The 22,388-nt window shown below is 48.4% G+C and overlaps 1 protein-coding gene across 2 annotated transcripts; it reads left to right on the top strand.

Moving 5' to 3' along the window:
• The first annotated feature begins 3,376 nt into the window (after positions 1-3,376).
• On the top strand, positions 3,377-16,461 carry KDF1 (keratinocyte differentiation factor 1). Of its 2 annotated transcripts, none has more exons than XM_050932050.1 (4): positions 3,377-3,472; positions 10,375-11,492; positions 12,797-12,871; positions 14,259-16,461. In XM_050932050.1, the coding sequence occupies exons 2-4, from the start codon at positions 10,394-10,396 to the stop codon at positions 14,339-14,341; spliced, it is 1,257 nt and encodes a 418-aa protein (XP_050788007.1). In that variant the 5' UTR covers positions 3,377-3,472; positions 10,375-10,393; the 3' UTR covers positions 14,342-16,461. The 2 variants fall into 2 exon arrangements, with proteins under 2 accessions (XP_050788007.1, XP_050788009.1); XM_050932052.1 differs by lacking the exon at positions 3,377-3,472 and adding an exon at positions 9,583-9,673.
• Positions 16,462-22,388: the final 5,927 nt, after the last annotated feature.

Here is a 22,388-nt window from a genome sequence, read left to right as displayed (position 1 = left end):
TTCCAGGCCTGTTGAGAGAAGCCTGTTTGAAGGCGGGGTTAAAGCAGAGAGGAGTGCGCACACAGCAAAGCATGACATTGCAGGGGCATGTCCATCATAAAAGGGCTTTGGAAGTCCCCCTCTAAAGGGAAGGAGAGGGAGCGGTGGCAGTGCTCTTGTAAGCATATGTGTAAAGAGAGACATATATTTACCTTTTGCCCTTCTATAGCAACTCCCATCAGAGATCTCAAAGCACTTTATAAATATTAATTATTTGCATTATTGTAGCACCTAGGAGTCCGAGACAGGGAAATACTATTTCCATGTTACATGCAGATGAATTGAAGCAAAGAGATTTGAGATGATTTCCACAGTATCATGGAGGGAGTTAATGACAGAGCCAGGAACAGAACCAAAGTCTTGATGCCAAGCCTCTGCTTTAACCACTAGACAACACTCCTTCTCTACATTGTAATAGACTGATGCTTTTAGTTTGTATTGTGGTGTGAACAAAGCTTTACAGGGCCCTCTGCAGAACCATGCTAGTCAGTCAGCCCAGACAGTCCCACAATGCACAGCACCATGCCCTCAAGGGAAGCACATGGAGATGGCCTGCTTAGTGCAGGTCAGCAAGACTAGGGTGGGGGATTCCTTGTCTTGCCCCAGGATTCCAAATACCCTGCCCTTTGGATTACTAGTGTGGATGCAGAAATCCTTTACCTTAATATGGTTAGAGTTTAAATTCTCCAAGTAAACCTTTTTCAAAATGATTTAATTTGGTGCCAGTGTGGGCAGGGCATAACAGTCCAGCTTACCTTCCCTGACAGTGGATCAGGGCACTGCCGGCTCCCTTCCTTTGTCAAGACACTGCCACTTTGCTCCAGCCTCTGCTTGGTTTGCTATATGCAGTGCCACTATCCATTTCTCCTCTCTACTCTCCCACCCCATTTCTGAGCCCCCCAAAAGTCAGCACATGCAGAGGTACAAGGACATTGCTATCAGCAGTGGGAGCAACAAAGTATCAGCAAAGACAGTTTAAAAGGAGAGGGGGTTCTGAGTGTCTCTGCCCTGCTGGGAGGGATGAAGTAAAAAACACTGGCCCCCCTTCCATTTCTGGATCTTGTTTGAACTACAGGTGGAAAATAATAATTACTGGAGGTCAAGGCTGCCACCTACTGGCCAACACAGCTCAGTGTGGGCTACCACTTATTTCTTCATCCTAGTGCTTTGCTTTTCTGCAGCTTCTCCCACCTTAAGATCTCAAAAGCACGTTACAAATCTTAATTAATTAAACTTCCCCGTAAGGTGGTCAGTACCATTATCCCCATTTCAGGGATAAGTAAACTGAGGCATAGAGCAGGGTTGCCCAAACCCACAAAAGAGATTAGAGTCAGAGTCAAGTGCAGAACCCAGGAGTCTTGACTCACTCCCCTGCAATAACCACTAGGCTAAACTCCCTTTTGCAAGCCTGGTCTGTACATCCAATAATTTCAATGTTCAGATACTAACTATAGGGGAGTCCCAGCCCAGGCCCTGTGGAGCCTGGTATGTGGGGGAGCAGTAGGGCTCAGGGAAAGAGCTCTGGAAATGGGGGTCAGTGGGTGAAGGGATCTCGGGGTGGGGGCTAATTCCTGGAGGGGAGCCAGTAGCTGCAGAAATTGGGGGGAGGAGTGAGAGGAGGGTTTGGTGGTCACTCCATGGGGGGGGCAGGAGCAGTGTTTGGGGAGAGTTGGGGGGGTTGGTCTCAGGGGTGTCAATCTCTGGGGGGGTCAGTCCTGTTTGGGGGTCCTGGGGGTGTCAGTATCTGGGGGGAGTCAGTCCTGGTTAGGGGTCCTGGGCGTGTCAGTGTCTGGGGGGAGTTGGGGGGCTCAGTTCCGGTTAGGGGTCCTGGGGGGTGTCAGTGTCTTGGGGGATTTGGGGGGGTCAGTCCCGTTTGGGGGTCCCGGGGGTGTCAGTATCTGGGAGGAGTCGGGGGGTCAGTTAGTGTCTGGGGAGGGGGGTTCAGTCCCAGTTGGGGGATTCAGGGGGTGTCAGTGTCTGGAGGGAGTCAGTCCTGATTGAGGGTCCCAGGGGGTGTCAGTGTCTGGGGGGATTTGGGGGGGGTATCAGTCCCAGTTAGGGGTCCCGGAGAGTGTCAGTGTCATGGGGGGGTCAGTCTCGATTCGAGGTCCTGGGGGGGGTCAGTCCCGATTGGGGGCCCCGGGGGTGTCAGTGTCTGTGGGGGAGTCAGCAGGGAGTCAGTCCTGGTTGGGGGTCCTAGGGAGTGTCAGGGTCCTGGGGGGTGTCAGTGTCTGGGGGGGTCAGTCCCGTTTGATGGGGTCTGCGGGTGTCAGTCCCACTTGGGGGGCCCGAGGGGTGTCAGTGTCCCAGTGGGTGTCAGCGTTTGGAGGGGGTCAGTCCCGTTTGGGAGTCCCGGGGGGTGTCAGTGTCTGGGGGGTTCAGTCCCGGTTGGGGGTTCCGGGGTGGGGTCAGTGTCTGTGGGGGGGGTCAGTCCCGTTTGAGGGTTCCCGGGGGGTCAGTGTCGGGGGGGGTCAGTCCCGGTTGGGGGTTCCGGGGTGGGGTCAGTGTCTGGGGGGTTCAGTCCCGGTTGGGGGTTCCGGGGTGGGGTCAGTGTCTGTGGGGGGGGTCAGTCCCGTTTGAGGGTTCCCGGGGGGTCAGTGTCGGGGGGGGTCAGTCCCGGTTGGGGGTTCCGGGGTGGGGTCAGTGTCTGTGTGGGGTCAGTCCCGGTTGGGGGTTCCGGGGTGGGGTCAGTGTCTGTGTGGGGGGGTCAGTCCCGGTTGGGGGTTCCGGGGTGGGGTGAGTGTCTGTGGGGGGAGGTCAGTCCCAGTTGGGGGTTCCGGGGGGTCAGTGTCTGGGGGGGGGTCAGTCCCGGTTGGGGGTTCCGGGGTGGGGTCAGTGTCTATGGGGGGGTCAGTGTCTGTGCGGGGGGGTCAGTCCCGGTTGGGGGTTCCGGTGTGGGGTCAGTGTCTGTGGGGGGGTCAGTCCCGGTTGGGGGTTCCGGGGGGGTCAGTGTCTGTGCGGGGGGGTCAGTCCCGGTTGGGGGTTCCGGGGTGGGGTCAGTATCTATGGGGGGGTCAGTGTCTGTGCGGGGGGGGTCAGTCCCGGTTGGGGGTTCCGGGGGGGTCAGTGTCTGTGCGGGGGGGTCAGTCCCGGTTGGGGGTTCCGGGGGGGTCAGTGTCTATGGGGGGGTCAGTGTCTGTGTCTGGGGGGGTCAGTCCCGGTTGGGAGTTCCGGGGGGGGTCAGTCCCAGGGGGGGAGGAAATCAGTGGCTGGGAGGGTCCAGCCCGGAGAAGCGAGAGGTCCCCGGGGCAGACAGAGGCGGGGTGCAGGGCACAGAGCTCAGTTCCTGGGCCCTCCTCCGCAGAGGGGAGGGGGAGGAGCTTCGCCTCTCCCAGAACCGTGTCCCTAGCGCCAGCCCGTAGCGGTGGGTCACATGGTCTCACCTGGCCCAGGTGAGGGAGGGGCCGGACGCCGTTCACCTGGCTCGGCACAGGTAACTCCGGGGCCGGGCCTGGCCACCGACCCCGCGACGGGAGGGGCCCGCTTGGGGAGCCGCACCCCCCCCGCGCCCGGCGGGAGCAGGCCCCGCCCTGCCCGGGTGCCCCCCCCGAACACACTGCGGGGGGGCGGACCCCGCCCCAGTCCCACCTCAGCGACCCCGCAGGGGGGCAGCCCCGGGGGACTCGTCTGCCCCCCCCTCCGGGGTTCAGCCCCTCCCGGGGGACACTCCCGCGGGCTGGGTGCTGGGGGAGCGTGGGTCCCTTGGAGCTGGGGGGTTTCTCCCGCCCCTGCTCGGTGGCTGTTGATTTGTTTGCCTGGGGCCGGGGGGTTCATTTGCAGACCCCTTTGGAAATCTTAGGCATAGTGTGCAGACCCCACAGGGGTCCGCCCAGAGGTTGCAAACCACTGGCCTAGTGAGGTCCTTCCTGCCTTGAGGCGTGGGGACCTCTCCTTCGACCTCCCCACTGAATCAGTCTCACCTACTTGTGACAACCCTTCTCCTCCAACATCCCCCCCATCAGGCTCCCTTTTTGATAATGTGACATTCACCTACACACTCTGTATCCCCCAACCGGACATGCATGTTGTGCTACCTTTGTGTTGCTGGGCTTGGGAGGGTTCTGAGCTCCATGTGGGATGACAGATCTGGTGTGTGGTTAAGAAATTTGATCAGCTTTCTAGGAAGCATGTGATTGACTGGAACCACAAACTCCAGTGCAGCGTTTGCCACTTCATGCCCTGTGCTCTGCAAGAGCGGCTGCAGACACAATCCCTACAGTTCCATCGCTACACTAGAGGCATGTCTGTTATTCTTTCTTTGGAAAATACTTTTTTAAAAGTAAACTAAAATATCAGTATGCTGTGTCATTAGGAACACCCAAGGTGTTTCTGTCAGAGGTAGATGTACCTCCATTTATGTGAAAATAACTTTGTAGTGAATTTTCAGGAGAATGAACAGTTACTCTGTCTACAATAGTGGTGTCTAGGATTGCAAACTGAGATTGGCAGCTCCATTGTGCTAATATACAAACACCTAGTGAGAGACAAGCTTATGATCTAAATAGACAAGACAGATGTGAGGAGAAACAGAGGCACAGAGCAGCAACCTGACTTGCCCCAGACCACCCAGCAAATAAGTGGTAGAGCTGGGAATAGAACCTGGATGTCCTGAGACCCAATCTACTGTCAGCAAAACTACTGTAAAGGAGGTTTGAACCATGGCAGCAGAGTGGCTTTTGAAGAAATTGTAAAAGCTATTGAGGGTTGCGTGTGTTTGGATGCAGGTCACATTAGAAATCAAGAAAGGATTAAATCTTAAATACAGTAGTTTGGATGTTCTTAATCCAGTGTTTCCAAATTCTCCAGTACTAGATAGGGATGAGTCAAGGCTGTAGTCAGCCTGGTTATTGGTTTACTGATGTAGAAATTTCAGCTAGTTCTTATAACTCAGTAGTTCTCAACCTTGTACCGGTGACCCCTTTCACTTAGCAAGCCTCTGAGTGTGATGACCCCCCCTTATAAATTAAAAATACTTTTTAATATATTTAACACCGTTATAAATGCTGAAGGCAAAGCAGGGTTTGGGGTGGAGGTTGACAGCTTGCAGCCCCCCATGAAATAACCTCATAACCCCCTGAGGAGTCCTGATCCCTAGTTTGAGAACCCCTGGTATAACTGATCTCGAAGGAGCTCTCCTCTCCCTCTCAACAAGGAAGATCTTAAACCCTGGATAATTAGATGTTCCAACTACTCACAAATACCGTTCTTCTGAAATGGCTGCTTAGCCTCTTTAGAAGGATCTTGTTGGTTCGGATAAGACTGATGCCTGAGGAGGAAGACAGTTACCAACTTCATTGTCAGTGTCAATTTGGCAAGTGGGTTTTAACCCAAAGCATCTGGGCTTACAGTCAAAGGGAACACGTCTTTGGAATCCTGCTAGTTGAGCTTTGACTGTAGGCTGATATCTGTGTTGGCTGAGAAGTCTTTATAGTCTTAAACTTGTGATCTTGTGGTGAATACAGCGTGCAGCTGTGATCTAATGGCTTGAGCACAGGGTGTGAGCCGGAGATAGGTTCTGTCCCTGACACTGCATTTTGCACAACCTTAGATAAGTCATTTAACTGCTGTGCCTCAGATTTTTTTTCTTCTACAGTGGAGAGAATACCCACTTTATAAGGTACTTTGAAACCTCAGGATACTAAGCGCTATATAAATGACCATTACTTTATGGGCTTTGGAATGTCATTTTTTTAAATGTGACCTCTGTATTATGAGTAATCTGGCTTCCTGCTGACCAGTAATGGCTCTCCACTTGGAGAGTTTGATCAGCTCAGATGGGTTTTTTGGTGCATGAAAACTTGATGAAATTGAGCAAAAGCTGATGGCCTGACTCACAAGTGCCGAGCACCCACAGCTCCCGGTGAAGGCAATGCGAGCTGGGGGTGCTTATCCTGATTTTGAAAAGGTGTTGAGTTTTTATATTTAAAATGTCTGGGAGTAAGGGAAGGGGAACTCTCTGGGTGTGTGTTAATCTTATAAAATACATAAGTGAGACCAGATGGCCTGAAGAAGAGCTCTGTGTAGCTCAAAAGCTCGTCTCTTTCATCAACAGAAGGTGATCCAGTCAAAGATATTGCCTCACCCACCTTGTCTCTCTAATATCCTGGGGCCAACCCGTCTGCAAAATACATAAGTATCAGCCAAGGCTAATGTCCATGAAACCAAAATGTTCATGGAAACAGCAGAACAAAGGTTAGAGAAGCTTATCCCCGATGTATAAATACCTGCCAAGCACTCCCAGTCCCCATGTCTGTTACTTTGGCAGGACTACTTTAAAAAGTGGCAGCAGTCACCCTAGTTAGGGTAGGAGTAGGGAGGTTATATTACCTTTGTATTTGACACTGGTATGACCACAGTTGGAATACCGTATCCAGTTCTGGTGTCCACATTTTAAGAAGGATGTTGATACATAGGAGAGGGTTCTGAAGAGATCCACAAAAACGATTAAAGGATTGAAAAGCATGCCTTACAGCGATAGACTCATGCTGCTCAATCTGTTTAGCTTAACAAAGAGAAGGCTAAGGGGTGACTTGATCCCAGTACCTATGGGGAGCAAATATTTGATATTAGAATCATAGAAATGTAGGGCTGGAAGGGACCTTGAGAAGCCATAGGTCCATCCCCTTGCACAGAGGCAGGACCAGGTAAACTTAGTTCATCCCTGACAGGTGTTTGTCCAACTTGTTTTTAAAAGCTTTCAAAGATGAGGATTCCACAACCTCCCTTGGAAGCTTATTCCAGATTTTAACTACCCTTAGAGTTAGAAAGTTTTTCCTAATATCTGACCTTGCGGTAGATTAAGCCCCTTATTTCATGTCCTACCTTCAGTAGACATGGAGAATAATTAATCACTGTCCTCCTTATAGCAGCTCTGAACATATTGGAAGAGTGATCTAGTCGCCCCTCAGTCTTCTTTCCTCAAGACTAAACATGCCCAGTTTTTTCTACCTTTCCTCACAGCTCAGGTTTTCTAAACCTCTTATTTTTACTGCTCTCCTTAGGACTCTTTCCAATTTGTCCCCATCCTTCCTAAACTGTGGTACTCAGAATGAGACACAGTACTCCAGCTAGGGCCTCTCCAGTGCTGAATAGAGCAGGGCAATTACATAAACACTTCTTTTCATAGAATTATAGACTTTAAGGTCAGAAGGGACCATTATGATCATCTAGTCTGACCTCCTGCACAACACAGGCCACAGAATCTCACCCTTTTAATACATCCCAGAATCATATTTGCCTTTTCTGCAGCTGAATCACACTGACAACTCATTCAGTTCATGGTCCGTTATAGTCCCAGATCTTTTTCAGCAATTTTGTAGTTGTGCATCTGATTATTCCTTCCTAATTGAAGTACTTTACACTTGTCCTTACTGAATTCCATCCTGTTGAATTCAGACCAATTCACCAGTTTGTCAAGATCATTTTGAATTTTAAACCTCTCCTACAAAGTGCTTACAACCCCTCCTAGTTTGGTGTCATCTGCAAATTTTATAAGCATGCTCTCTACTCCATTATCCAAGTCATTAATGAAAATATTGAATAGTACAAAACCCAGGACTGACCCCTGTGGGACTCCCAATTTGACATCAAACCATTGATAACTATTCAAGTAGTCTTTCAATCAGTTGTACACCCACCTTATAGTCATTTCACTTAGATCATATTTCCCTAGTTTGCTTATGAGAATGTCATGTGGAACTGTGTCAGAAACCTTACTAAAATCAAGGTATATCACATCTACTGCTTTCCTCTAGGTCAGTAATCCTATCAAAGAAGGAAATTAAGTTGGTTTGGCATGACTTTTCTTGACAAATCCATGCTGGCTATTCCTTATAAACTTTTATCCTCCAGGTGCTTACAAATAATTTAATAATTTGCTTCAGTATCTTCAGGTATTGAAGTTAAGCTGATTAGTCTGTAATTCCCTAGATCCTCCTTGTTCCGCTTTTGAAAGATAGGTACTATGTTCAGCCTTCTCTTGGTCTGGGACCTCTCCCATCCTGCAGGAGTTCTCAAAGATAATTGCTAATGGCTCCAAGATTGCTTCAGCTAGTTCCTTAAGTACCCTAGCATGAATTTCTAGAGGCCCTGCTGACTTGAATACATCTAACATATCTAAATATTCTTTAACCTGTTCTTTCTCTGTTTTGGCTTGTGTTGTGTTGAGTATCTGGTCATCATTAACCTTTTTAGTGAAGACTGAAGCAAAATAGGGATTAAGCACCTCAGCTTTCTCGATGTCACCAGTTGTTAGTTCTCCTTCACCACTAAGTAGAGGACCTCCACTTTCTTTCATCTTTCTCTTGCTCCTAATGTAATTAAAGAACCTCTTCTTATTGCCTTTTGTGCCCCGGGCTAGGTGTAACTCATTTTGTGCCTTAGTCTGTCTGATTTTGTCCCTACATATGTGTGCTGTTCTTTTGTACTCCTCCTGAGCAATTCGACAATGTTTCCACTTTTTGTAGGATTCCTTTTTGATTTCAGGTCATTTAAAGAGCTCTTAATGGAACTATATTGGCTTCATCCTATTCTTCCGATCTTTCCTTTGCTTCAGAGTAGGTTGCAGTTGTGCCTTTAATATTGTCTCCTTGAAGAACTGCCAGCTCTCCTGAACTCCCTTTTCCCTTAGATTTTCTTCCCATGGGACCTACCTACCAGTTCTCTGAGTTTGTTGAAGTCTGCTTTTTTGAAGTCCATTATCCTTATCCTGCTGCTCTCACTCCTTTTCCTTAAGAGTTGTGAAATCAGTCACTGAATGTTCACTGTCACCCACATTGCCTTTCACTTTCAGATTCACTACCAATTCCTCCCTGTTGCTCAGAATCAAGTCGAAAATGGCTGTCGTCCTGGTTACTTTCTCCACTTTCTGGAACAAAAAATTGGGCTCTTCAATCTAGCAGACAAAGGTATAACAAGATCCAGTGGCTGGGAGTTGATATCTACAGGACAGCTTTGGAACCCAAAGAGAGTGGGAGAAAGTAGCTACAATAATAGCACAGAGAGGGAAAGACTGATATACCTTGGTTCAAGCATTGGGCTGCATGAATTTATTTTTCCTCAAAACACGTGGTGACTTATATATTCAACTCTCCTTTGGTAAATTCAAGGATCTAAATTTAAGCATATTGCATTCGGAGAGTGTGTGCGGAGACCAGAGAGTAGTGGAAAGTTGTGCCCTTTAAGGCTGTTTGTTTTTCATTTGTCACAGTGGTAGCCAGTGCTAGCCCAGGCCCCAAGGGTAGAGCAATGTAATGGTCGCACGCAGCATGACATTGAACTTGTATGTAAAAGCCACATCAAAGCTTTACTCTGAAGGTCTGATTTGAGACTAATTTGGCATCTACGTTCAGTTCCCTGAAAACATCTGCAATCGAAACGAAAAGAGAAGCAAAATCAGTTTTTCCTTCAGTGCTTTTTGCATATGGCATGACACTGATTGCCAAACACAATCCCCTGTACTTGGTGCTAAAGCAAATAGCTTAGAGCACACTGTCTTGGTCAGCTGTTTGTATAATGATCAGTTAGTTGTCATCTCCTCCTAGGCACGACGTGTTTTGAAATGGATATGGCCTATTCCTAGAGCCTGGTTGAAGCCCAAAGAATGCAAGACGAAAGGGAAACTGTTCAAAAAAAGGTAGAATGTGTAAAGGGAAGCTGCCAGCTGGCACCACCCCCTTCTGAACAACTTCAGAGTCTGAATCTCCTTCCGTTTGGGCTGGGGAAACTCTTCTGAACGTTATAGTGACTCTGATGCCGCTAAAAGTAGCATTTTAAAAAATAAGTGGCTTTTCTGACTTGCTGCTTCCTTTTGGAAGCCACTTAAAACTAGATGATTAAAACATGAGTATGGATGGGTACTGCAGGGAACATTGCCCTGGTCAGGGGTTGGGCAGTGGGTCTCAAACTTCACTGCACTGTGACCCCCTTCTGACAACAAAAATTACTACATGACCCCAGTAGGGGGGACCGAAGCCTGAATCTGCCTGAGTCTCACTGCCTGGGGTGGTATGGCCAAAGCCAGAGCCCAGCAGCTTCAGCCCTGGGTAGGGGGCCTGTAACCTGAGCCCTATCACCATGGGCCAAAGCCTGAGCCTTGCCAGCCAGGGTTCGAAGCCCTCGGGCTTCAGCTTTAGCACCAGCAAGTCTAATGCCAGCCCTGGTGACCCCATTAAAACAGGGTCACAACCTACTTTGGGGTCCCCACCCACAGTTTGAGAACTGCTGGGCTAAATGACCCAGGTCTCGTCCTTCTCTGAGGATTCTTAGACATGGGCTGGAGACAAAGTTACTGTGACAGTGGTTCTAAATTTGACATGAGACCTTCTTGTTCTTCAGGTGCCTGAGGTGGTGAGCCATGCTGGGCAGGAGAACAAGACACCCCCAAGAAGTAATCAGCAAACATCGGATGAACCTATCCCACCAGGATGCTGTGCCCCAAAGGATCAGCCCGTCCAAAGAGTGTGACATCAGCCTTGAGGTGTTCAGCAAATCCACACCTGAACTCAAACAGAGCCGCAAGCTGGCTCAGCAAGCACGGGACAGGAGAGCCCGCAAAGCGGACCTCAAAGACTCCAACGGGAGGGAAGCAGAAACAATTACCTTTATTTCTGGCTCAGCAGAGGCTCCTCAGACCCAGAGTTTGTGCTGTCTTTCTTTGACTCAAGCCTGGAATGCCTCCAAGGCCGTTCTCTGCTGTATAGTGACTTGTGGGGGCTGCTTTAAGAATTGCAGCATTCACATCCCCTGCCTGGGTCACACTGAGACTTCGATTGATGATGGAAGAAACAGAGAGCAAAATGGACATGTGCCTAGCAACAGCCCTGGCAACATCTCCCCTGCTGAAAAGAATGGGCACCAGATCAAAAAGAACACTATGGGGAGCAGCTTCAGTTACCCAGATGTGAAACTGAAGGGGATCCCTGTCTATCCGAACCGGAGCCCTGGCAACCATGCAGATGCAGATTCGTGCTACAAAGAGCCCCTGCCAGAGAAAACCTTCAGGAACAGCATAGAAAAGCCACCACTCCCCAGCAGCCACCGGAGCTCCGAGGAGTATTACTCCTTCCACGAGTCTGATCTGGACCTCAGTGAGTTGAGCAGCTCTATGTCCAGCAAAGAGATTGATGTCCTGATCTTCAAGAAACTGACAGAGCTCTTCAGCGTCCACCAGATTGATGAGCTGGCCAAGTGCACGTCAGACACTGTCTTTCTGGAGAAGACCAACAAGATCTCAGACCTGATCAATAGCATCACTCAGGACTACAACCTGGATGAGCAGGATGCTGAGTGCAGGCTAGTCCGAGGCATTATACGCATCAGTACCCGGAAGAGCAGGGTCCGGCCCCCCATTTCCATTCCTGCCACCAAGAGCCACGAGCAGAAGGCAAGCAGAGGAAACCCACCGGACAGTGGCAATGAAACCATGCTGGAGTCTCTAATCACCAGCCAAGACGGTACGTGCAAGTCCCTTGTCCACGCTAGCTTTGCAGCTCAGTTTCCTGTGTTTGAGAGCTGAGTTCAACTTGGGATATGGAACCCCAGACTTGTGAGAGCTCCTGCTTTGGAGTTTGCAGGGGGTAGAGTTGGAAACTGAACTATAGCATTAAGGTTATTTTCCTGGGTTGTGGGAATCTCATTCCCCTTCTAAACCCTGAAGATGGCCACTTAATACTACCCACGTCCCTGAGAAGCCACTTTGCAGCTATTATCCTTCTGCATAACTCACCATACTTTACTCTGCCAGAGGAGTTTGCGCTGAGTGATATAAGGGGCTGGCCATACATTAGTCCTGGCTCTCCTCCCTAACCCCATCTTAGGAAGCAAAGCCATGAGTCAAACTCAGGTCACTGGGATGATCAGAATAGGTCACTGGCATATGCCAGAGCACTTCCACTAAGGCTAGTAAGCTGGCCTTCTTAATTAAGCTTTGACCAATGTTGTTCTTGGATAATGTTCACCTCCTGATGCTTTCTTCCCCTTGCCTCATTCTTGAGCCAAAGGAATCTCAGCTTCTCTGCCTGTAGCATGAAGGAACTTTCCCAACCCAGTAACAAATCTGAAACAATTGTTGTCTGTCAACAACCTTGGAAAGCTGGCTGGCCTCTAGGGGGTGTTTTCACCATGTTAATTTTCTAATCTCTTTCATTCCGCTTCCGGAAAGCCTTTCCTTCCCCCACTCTCACCCTTAACCTAGACTCCAGTAACATAACCTGATACACTTCCAGACTTCTGAACTGCTCATTGAAGCTGGTCACTAGCTTGTCCCCTATCATTCTTCTCTTAGGTGTTAGTTACCTGCAAGTATCTCAAGTGCTGCCTAACCCTAAAAAAAAGGGGGCGGGGAGCTGCTGACCAAGTGTGAGGGCCTCTTTCTTTGGAATGTGCTCCCCTCCTTGTCCGAGTACCTGAAACTGCTCACCTGCAGGACATGCCACAAGGCGCGCTGTCTTAAGGCTCTTGAAAAGCAAATATTGTTTAGGGAAAGAGTAGGACTATTCTATTTTGGGGCTCGCTGGTTATTTAGTTTTAGGGTTGCTGTTCCTTTATCCTATTTAAATAGTTGTCAGAGGCACAAGAATGTTTCTTAAACCTAAAGAATAAAGAAGTAGTGAGCTTAGCCCTGATAGCCAGCTGGATCCGTGCAAGTACTAGTGGCTATTGGGAGAGAGCGTTAAATGATGCTGGCAGGTGTGTCTGCACATGCACCATCTACACCTTCAGTCTTTCCCCTCTCAGCACTTCTGAATTTTCTTTCCAGATTTGGCTGTGCAGATATCAGAGGAAACCACAGCAGATGTGATAGCCAGGAACATGAGGCGGTTCAGCGCTGCAGGTAACACCTCCGTGTCTCTCAGTGAGAAAGTAAAGTCTCTTCCATCTGTGACTTAGGGATGTGGCACTTATAGAGGCCATTTCCTTCATTGGAAGGACCCAGGATAGTTCCCAGATATACTGCAGTGGTGAGGGAGCTTCCCCAAACCTCCTATACTGCACATGGCTTCAGTTCCCAGTCTGTAAAACAAGAATAGTACCCACCTCTCGGGGCGTTGTGACGCTTACGGCTGGATGAAGGGTGCTCTAGAAATGCAGTGTGGTGGCTTTGAATCTGTTTTCAAGCCTCGTGATGCTTCTCATTTAGACCTTTCCTGGTGCAAAAGGGAATGAAACAAAGATCAGAGTTTGTACAACTCCCTCCCCCCTCTACCTACACACACACACACACACTTTTCTCCTGGGGCCTGAGACCACGCCTAAGGGTTTTCAGTCCCCAAACCTTCTGACAAAGTTTGAAGGAAGTGAAAGCCTGGTTAGGATGGGATTTTGACTTCAGTCTGAGGGTAACTTGCAGTGAAGTGAAGCAGCAGGGGCGAATTATTTACCAGCAGATGCTTTGGGCTCTGTTTCTCTCCCATGTTGCTTTTAATGTTTTGCATCAGAGAGCGGCCTTAGGCTGAGCTGCTAGTTAACATAAGAACATAAGAACGGCCATACCAGGTCAGACCAAAGGTCCATCTAGCCCAGTATCTGTCTACCGACAGTGGCCAATGCCAGGTGCCCCAGAGGAAGTGAAGCTAACAGGCCATGATCAAGTGATCTCTCTCCTGCCATCCATCTCCATCCTCTGATGAACAGAGGCTAGGGACACCATTCTTTACCCTTCCTGGCTAATAGCCATTTATGGACTTAGCCACCATGAATTTATCCAGTTCCCTTTTAAACACTGTTATAGTCCTAGCCTTCACAACCTCCTCAGGTAAGGAGTTTCACAAGTTGACTGTGCGCTGTGTGAAGAAGAACTTCCTTTTATTTGTTTTAAACCTGCTGCCTATTAATTTCATTTGGTGACCCCTAGTTCTTGTATTATGGGAATAAGTAAATAACTTTTTCTTATCCACTTTCTCAACATCACTCATGATTTTATATATCTCTATCATGTCCCCCCTTAGTCTCCTCTTTTCCAAGCTGAAGAGGCCTAGCCTCTTTAATCTTTCCTCGTGTTTGTGAAGAGACAGATCTCTTCTGAAAGTTGCCTCTGATACTCTGGGCTATTCTCCGCCTGAGGGCATCATGCTGCTTTCTCTCCCTTGAGATACCTAAGACCCTTCGTGGCAGCTGTATCTGTCTAGCTCTTGAGGATTTTGCTGCTGAGTCTGTGCCATTTTATGTGAATTTATTCTTTCCCACCCTTTCCCCCCCTTTTTTTTTTCTTTTTCCTCAAGGGTCTCCAATGAGCAGAGCTTCCTCCTACCAGGACACAGAGACAGATTCGTCTGGAGCACCGTTGCTTCAGGTTTACTGCTAGGATCATGGACCAAAGCAGCGCTCTGTGGCAGGAGAGGTCGCTGGGCCTTACAGCAAACAGAGCTCCTCATCTCTTTTAATATAAAATGTGCTATGCCACTTTATTTTCTTCAGTTCTCTTTTTCCCTTGTTAAAGTTCAACTTGCCCCTCAATCTGTGGGGTGCATTGGATTTTTTTTTTGTGGGGGATCATAACAGAACCTCGAGGAAATGGACCAAGAATCTAGTGAACTTATTCAGACGGTGGGACATGAGTTCAGCGAACAGAAGACGGACCAGGGGATCCTGAGAGAGGAATTTGTTCTGCCTTTGTGGGAACGTGCGGTTCTACTTCCGCTCTTGGAGTGCAGATTTAGTACCCAACCAGACGTCGGCCATCCAGCTGATGTCCAGCTCCAAGAGTCAGCTGTACAGTGTTTGCCCATCTGGCACTGTAGATGTTAATGTATGTTGTGTAGCTTTGTTGATGATCTCTACCGCACTGTGGAATGTCTTTCCATTTGTAGCAGTTCTGTTGAGGTGAACACAAAGGCTGTAAGAACACCCAGCTGTTTAAGATCTCAGATCTCTACTTATTGCTGCTGGCTTTGATGGTCCCAGAGGCTGATTCCTCTATGCACAGTAGCCAGACAAGCTTTCTTGACAAAGTGCCTTACACCTGTCCTGGAGGGACCACCTCAGAAAAGAGAGGGTAGTTCAGCCTCCAGGGTTGGTTTAATCCTTGGCCTCTTTGTAGTGGGTGCCAACAAAGCAACCAAGCCAATTAGTGCTAGTTGCAATGTGGACAACTTGTTGAAGAGACTAACTGGACTGAGACCCAACTCTGGTCTCTCAGGTTATCATGCAATCATTGAATAACAACTTTAAATCACTGCCAGTCTGGTGAGAACAACTGACATGAGGTATTAAATAGACACAGGTGTTGATTTGTAACTTGTTTGCCAGTCAGCTTTTCCCTCACTCATCTGCCAAGGCTTACATAGCCCTTGGTGGTCATGTTAACTGTTGGAGAAAGCCCTGAACTTGGTCTTGGCAGGTAAGTGAAAGACCAGACTTTTTTTAAAATTACAAATCAGTCCTCCCTGTACCTCGGCCTGTGTGTTTGGGATCTTAAATGCTCTCTAGAAATGCTCCCTGAAAAACTTTGCTGTTGCCTTTAAAGGGAGGGAGAAGGGCTTTGTGAGGGAACTCTCCAGGAAGTGTATGTAGGGAACTGATTATTCCTGTGTAAATGTGACTCTCACTCAACTTCGCCCAGGGGTGTTCAGCATGCTTGGCCTCTTTCCTAGGAGTGGTGCCCTCCCTCCTGCATCCAGTTACAAAAGAACAGGTAGTGTCACCACCCTAAAGGCACCAAACTGGGTGACCTTGAGGGCCGCAGCTTTGCAGAAGCCTGAGGGCTGCAACGCGCTGGCATCTCCACTGGCTTGTTTATCAGAAAGTAAACACACCCAACCATGAGATTTGTTTATACACCTTGGTGCCTTAGCAGGGGAATAGGAAATGCTTGTTGGTGGCGTTAACCAGCAATGAAACCAAAGTGTCCAGTACTGCTAGAAGCAGACGGTGGCAAAGGTGGGCTCTGGCCCTGGTGTAGGCTGCACTTCTGTGCTTAAGCTAAGGGAGGGTGTCTTGAGCTTGTAGGTTGGGACTCTAGAGCCTGTTTGCGCCTCCTGTGTCTTTCAAAGAGCTTTTAGTTCCTCACTTCTCTAAGTAGGGCTTATATAGCTGGCAGTTGTGGGCAGAGCCATTCACCTGAGCCACATTTAAGTCCCGCTCAGACCTACTTGCTGTTCTTGTAAATTACTTGCTTTTAAAAAATACAGATTCAATCATATCCCTCGAAACATCAGAAACACTGGCTCATGAAGCAGTGCTGACTCAGCAATGATATTTCGGCTAAATAACCGATCCCACAGCACGTTGAAGCCTCTCCCACATTTGGCTGTGTTTTCTTGTGGCTCTGTGTTCCGTGTTTGGCGGGCTCAGAGGGATGGTCTGGCAATGCAGGGGCCACTGACGTTTTGGTGAGTTGATTGTTTTTCCCTAGGCTTTGTTTTTAAAGCAATGAAATGTAAATTTGAAAAAAAGCCCTCCCTCTTGTTCATGACCCAAAGCGGTGGCCAGAGACTGGCTGTAAATACGTAATATTTTGCATACTACATTTAATGGGCCTTGCTGACTCCTGGCTTCTGAACTAGTTTGTAAACCTGTATTCGGATAAGTTTACTTTTTAAAATGGACATTTACGTGACAAGGTAGCCTGGTGCCTACTCCTGGGACAAACTGGGCAGTAGGTTGCATGTAGTACCTATGACGAGGCAGTTTCAGGAAGAGCTGCCAGTGGCTGCTGCCCAGATGCAACAGCAGACTTTTACAACTGTTTATACAGCCTCCTATGCCAATAGTGCCTGACAATGTATGTGGATTAAAACACCGAGTGAAAGACAGGTGGGTGTTGGAGGTATAAAACTATCCCTGAAACCAGCAAACCTGTTGTATGTTATGTTTGTCTCTGTCTTTCTCACCTTTTTTTTTTGTTGTTTTTTTAATTGCTCCCTATTTAATTATGCTTTAAATTTCAACCTGAAGCAGATTTTAAGCACACCTTTTGCTAATGGGTCTGGGAGAGAAGGGACAGTGTAGTGCCCTGCAGCTGGCAGACAGCAGTGCTCCAGCTAGAAGTTTCGCTTGTGGTTGACTGTGGGGTTAAGTCTGTGTGCCTTTTTTTTTATTCTCGGTTAATTTAATGCAGCCTGGTGTCTGGGGAGCAGTGAGGGTCTGTGTAAATCAAATAGCTTCTTAGGAGCTGTCTGTGTGGAGGGAAATGTGTGTATGGGGGGGTTAATAAAGGGCAGCCTGTCAATGACAATTCTACAGAACTGAGGCCAAAGTGGGGACAAACTTTTCTGCAGTGTCTCCCCACCCCCAATCTTGTACTCATTTAATCCATCTGGAGGAGCCACACCCTCATGAAGGGTATGGGAAAGGGGGGGGAGGTCAGAGCTTTTTGTTCTCTTGACCCTCTGACTTGAAGGACCAGTTTTGCCTTTTCAGTTATTCAACTAGCAGCTAGTTTGCAAAGTCCTGCTCCTGCAGTCATTCTCCTTTTTGGGGGTGGGGAGGGTATGGGAGGGAGATGATCTATCAAAGCAACCACCTGGTCTCTCTAGCCCTGTAATTAGATGAGAGAGTGTGGCAGCTTATAGGGTAACTATCTTGTAATAAACTTTTTCAAAGGTGTGAGTGCGTGGTAAGAATTGGTACCAGACCCTTTTTTCTCCTCTTTTCAAGGCACTTCCTAGTGACAGTGGGCTTCATTGAGTGAGACCCGATTGTTGGCTTGGATGATGGTTAGTTTTTGGGGGGCAGGAGGGGTGTAATCCCCTTTGCTGGGTCAGGGGTTGCTAGGAGCCTTTCAGTCTGATCTGAGATCTGGAGCTTTCTACACCTAAGTTGCTGTTTGAATGGTGCTGCTGACAGTCAGGACTGAAAACTCCCCACTGTTGCATGGCTGGTGTGAAACAAGCTGATTGGTGTCAAGCCAGTGATTCCCAGCACAACTCCCCGTGTTCCATTTGGGAGCCATGGTTCTCTGTCTCGAGAGGCAAAAGATTGAGACCAAACTCCCCACTTGCTCCTGCAGATAGGCCCTCCGTGTGGAAGTCCAGGGAAAGATGTTTGCACTGCATTTACTGGCATGGTTCCTGTTGGGCTAAGTAGAGGACATCTGACTGTAGGCCTCTCAAGCTGCCATCTTCCACCAGCACTAAATATCCCATCAGATGCCTGCAGGGAGACAGCCTTCCTTTTTAAGGTTCTTTATTTTCATTTACAAAATATAAAGGGAGGAAAAAATCCTTGTTCTAGGCTGGCGGTGGGTGTTGGCTGGACGGGCTCTGCCAGGGAAGAACCTTTGCTTGTGAACAGAGCTGTTTTATTGGTGAACCAGGGCAACAGGCAGGGCCGGCTCCAGGCACCAGCGCAAGAAGCAGGTGCTTGGGGTGGCCAAGGGAAAGAGACAGCACGTCCGGGGTCGTCATCGGCGGGTCCCTCAGTCCCTCTCAGAGGGAAGGACCGGCCGCCGAATTGCCACCAAAGAATGAAGCAGCACAGTAGAGCTGCCACCAAAGTGCCGCTGATCACGGCTTTATCTCTTTTTTTTTTTTCTTTGCTGCTTGGGGCGGCAAAAAAGCTGGAGCTGGCCCTGGCATCAGGTATATAGAACTAATATGGCCAGCTCCACTTGAGTGGCAGTAACTGAAGCTGCCTTTCAGGCAGCTTTCTGAATAGCCTTCTAATCCGGGTCCTGCAACTGTGCCCTGGCCACTATCCCAGTCTGTTTCGAAGAGGGTCCGACAGCTTGCAGCCAGCTAATCACAGGGCAGCCCCCTCACAAAAAGCTGCTTTAGGATTAGCCATGTACTCCTCCTTTCCAGCTGCTTTATGGGACTAAAGTAGGTTTCCCTTCTGTTTTGCCAACTTCCTGACTGGGGTTAGCTTATTTTGAATGAGTGGTGGGAACGGCTGAGTGCCACAGAATTGCTGTTTGGTTTGTACTAGTGATCAAGCATATTTTTGACACACCAGGCCACCCGAAAAGCTGTCACTCAGATTATTACTTCTTTGTACTGCAGCCGTGACTACAGGCCTCACCCACAATTGGGGGAGCACATCAAGTTACCCACTGTGCACATACATGGTGAAACATGTTCCTGGCCTAGAAAGCCATGTAATCATACCGAGCTGGCCCTTGGTTCCAAACCCTCATTAATTTCTGTTCTAAGAATATTTCTAGGGAGTAACTAGGATGTCTACTGCCACCTTAGCCTGTTAAAATAAAGATCTGACAATGCATCCATCTCACTTCTTGGTTCCTTGTAGAATAGCCGTGAGTGTTTGAAATTCTCACTCCCAAGCCTGTGTCACTTTGTTTTTTGTTTGCTGTTCTCCCCATTCATGCCTAGGTGTTGAATGAATTTGCAACATTTTTTTGCTACCAGAAGAGTTGTCATGTTTGTCAGTCCAGCAATTTCTTAGCCTGTGTCTACACTACACATCTTTTAGCGACATGGCTGTGTCACTACAGCCCTGCTGCTAAAAGTCAGGCAGCGTAGCTGCTGTTTGTCGGCTCCCCTGCTGACAAACTTCCACCCCCAACGAGCGGCATTTGCATTGTCGGCAGGAGAACACTCCTGCCAACACCACACTGTTCACACTGGTGCTTGTCGCAGCAAAACTTTTGTCTTGCCCGGTTGTGTTTTTGGTTTTTTTAACACCTCTGAAAGACACAAGTTTTGTCATTCAGTTGTCAGCCTTAGTTGCTGCATCTGGCTGCACTCTGAGTTTCAGTATTGGGCGTGGTACTGAATGGGGCAAGTGATCTTTTGGGAAGAATATGGTGACTAGGGAGCTAGTACCATAATGCTACAAGAGGCCAAGAGCTGAGCGACACAGGAGGAAGGGGATTTTTAGGCAGACTGGTTGTAACATACATTTACCTCCAATGTCTAAATGAACACCCATGAGAGAGGATTTCCCCCCTCCCACCCCTCAGTTGAGAGCTCACAAACCCCTCAAACTTATGGGTGTTTCCTTAAAAGAGAGTCTGATTCATGATGAATCGAAGTGTCCGTGCAATCCCATTGTCTCACACCTGTTAGTTACGTAAAATATCTGTGGATTTAACAGGAACCGGTCTTCATGATGAACATGCATGCAGCTAAAATCAGGAGGAGTTAGGGCTGAGGTCATGTTGGAAAACCACCTGTGAATTTACTTCCTTTTGGGAGCTTGAGTCAGCATCTTTATTTCACTGTTGACATTTTGATTTTTTGGTTAAGTTTTCAATGAAATAAAAGCAGGTCTCCACAGAGCATGTGTCTTAATCACCATTGGAAAACCAGCTAATGGTGCTCTTTAGAGATTTTATGATCTGTCCCATGACTATGTCCTTAGCACAAACCTAGTACCATGCAGGTCATTGACCCGAGCAACCATGGTAGCACCTTCAGCCTGGCTGTGTCCCTCTGCATACATATGAATCTAGAACATCCTCTGCTTAAGGACCTTCCTGTGACTGAACAGACTCTGCTTAAGGTTGTGAAAACAACTCCATATGCTGCTTAAGGTTGGCAGTTTTGATTGAATATATTCCTGGAGGTTTCATCACATGACATCTTTAATTAATCTTTAATTGCTGGAGACTCCAGGACAATCCTGGAGGGTTAGCAACCCTAACTCTGGTCTGTTTTTTAATTACGGTTTGGCACATTCAAAGAAAAACAACGAAACACCGTGTTCCTCACCCACCCACCCACCTCTTGAAAATGATTGAATAGTTTTCTTTCCATGCAGTCAAAAAGTGATGCTGGAAAATGGACTGTTCTACCTTGATTCTTTCACAGCCCAGTCTGTACTAGCTTCCCCCCTTAAAGTGGGAGCTGCAGCCTCTGTTCAAGTTAATAAGCAGTGACTTTAAATGCCTTGTATTTGTTCTTTCTCCTGGGGGGCTTTGCTGTTTATAAGGTACCATTGCCTGGGCTGCTTCTTGGACCATTTAACATGTAGCTTAAAAAGCTGAGCCAGGGGCCGGTGATAGAAAAAGGAAAGTGGGAGGGGGAGCGAATTGTATTTCAGTCTGGAAACACCTCTACAAAGAGGCTTCAGGGCTTTGCCTAAATATGTGGGGAAGGACGAGCTGAGGCTGCCTGAGGATGGCAGCTGAGAGCGAGCCTCCCAGCCCAGGCAGCCAGACCTGAGCAGGGCCTGAGCTAGCGCAGTAAAGGTAGCATGGACATTGCAGCTTGGGCTAGAGTTCAGGCGCTGAAGCTTAGGAAGTCAAGTGGGCTTCAGAGTCAGAGCTGCAGCGGTTACCTGGCTATTGCTAGCACACTAGCTCGAGCCCTGCTAGGGAGTGTCTCTACCCTCGCTCCCAAGCTGCAGGGTAGACCTAGCTGAAGAGGTGCAGGACCCCTCCAAAGGCCTAGTCACTTGCTGACCTAAGGAACCACTGTTGAACCTGAACCCAAAAGCTCAAGGAGATCTTTCATGGGTCTTGGGCTGCTTCTGTTGTTCCTGCTCTTATGTCACCTATGCACAGCTAGCTCCCGTCTGCTTTCTGTACAGTTCTATTGCTCGGAGGCAAACTTGTCTTAGGCAACTCCAGCACCTGTCACAGGATGATTGATTGTGTTGTGCTTCCTGCGTGCAGTCTAAGCGGCCACAGCAGGGCAGAGCGCCTGGGGGACATTGCCCCTATCTTGAAAACCACCTTTCAAGTTAAACCTGCTTGAGAATGGTGACTAATATTAACATACTTGTGTGCTGAATGCTCCTTTCTTTGCCAAGGGGTGGCAGCACTGACCCGGGTGATTGATGGCTTTTGTAGCATAGCAGTTAAAAGGCTAGGTGCCCCTCTCCAGATTCTCTCCCCCTGTACTGGTGGAGGTCTATACCAGGCAGTGCTGACAATTTAGCTCTGGAAACGTTTTTCAGCAGATGTAACAGGGCTTTTGGGAGCCTATCACTCCTAGTCATAGGAAGTGTCTATGACACATGTAACTAGACCACTTAGGGTCTGCAATTGTGGAGCCACCTTCACAGCTGCTTGGAACCAGAAACCCTCTCTGCTTTGGTTTATTTCAATCCAGCATGACACACTCCAGTGGGGGAGGGGGAGTGTTGTTTTTATTGATCTTTCCCTGGTGGGAGTCATTGACAGCTCGGTAGCGGCACAGGACAAGGTCAGCAGGGAGAAACACCTTCCATTCCGCTGGCTGGAAGGGTTAAAGTCCAGGGGTTCAGGCCTAAAGCCAAGCTTGATTCACAAACAAGCTAGGATGGTAGCCTCTGCTATTCCCATAACTGAAGCAGGTTCATTCTCATGAGGGGGTAAATCTCCCTGCACACAATGAATAATAAGCAGAACTATTCCCCAGAATCAACAGCACCCACCTCTAAGATGGCATCTGTTTCTGCCACTGTGGTCTTCCTTCAACTGTATTTGGTCTGCTGTGATAGGGTGCTGCTGTAGCTGGTTGGCAATT

This window comes from Gopherus flavomarginatus, chromosome 22 (assembly GCF_025201925.1).
Source record: "Gopherus flavomarginatus isolate rGopFla2 chromosome 22, rGopFla2.mat.asm, whole genome shotgun sequence".
NCBI classification, from domain to species: Eukaryota; Metazoa; Chordata; order Testudines; family Testudinidae; genus Gopherus; species Gopherus flavomarginatus.
The sequence above is the reverse complement of the archived record's forward strand: the minus strand, read 5'-3'. Positions and strand labels throughout refer to the sequence as shown.

What these genes read in the sequence shown, in the direction of transcription:
- KDF1 (XM_050932050.1), top strand. Translation starts at nt 10,394, where the DNA reads ATGCTGGGCAGGAGAACAAGACACCCCCAAGAAGTAATCAGCAAACAT. An exon ending in TCTAATCACCAGCCAAGACG is followed by an intron (nt 11,493 to 12,796) that starts GTACGTGCAAGT and finishes TTTTCTTTCCAG; the next exon opens with ATTTGGCTGTGCAGATATCA. An exon ending in GAGGCGGTTCAGCGCTGCAG is followed by an intron (nt 12,872 to 14,258) that starts GTAACACCTCCG and finishes TTTTTCCTCAAG; the next exon opens with GGTCTCCAATGAGCAGAGCT.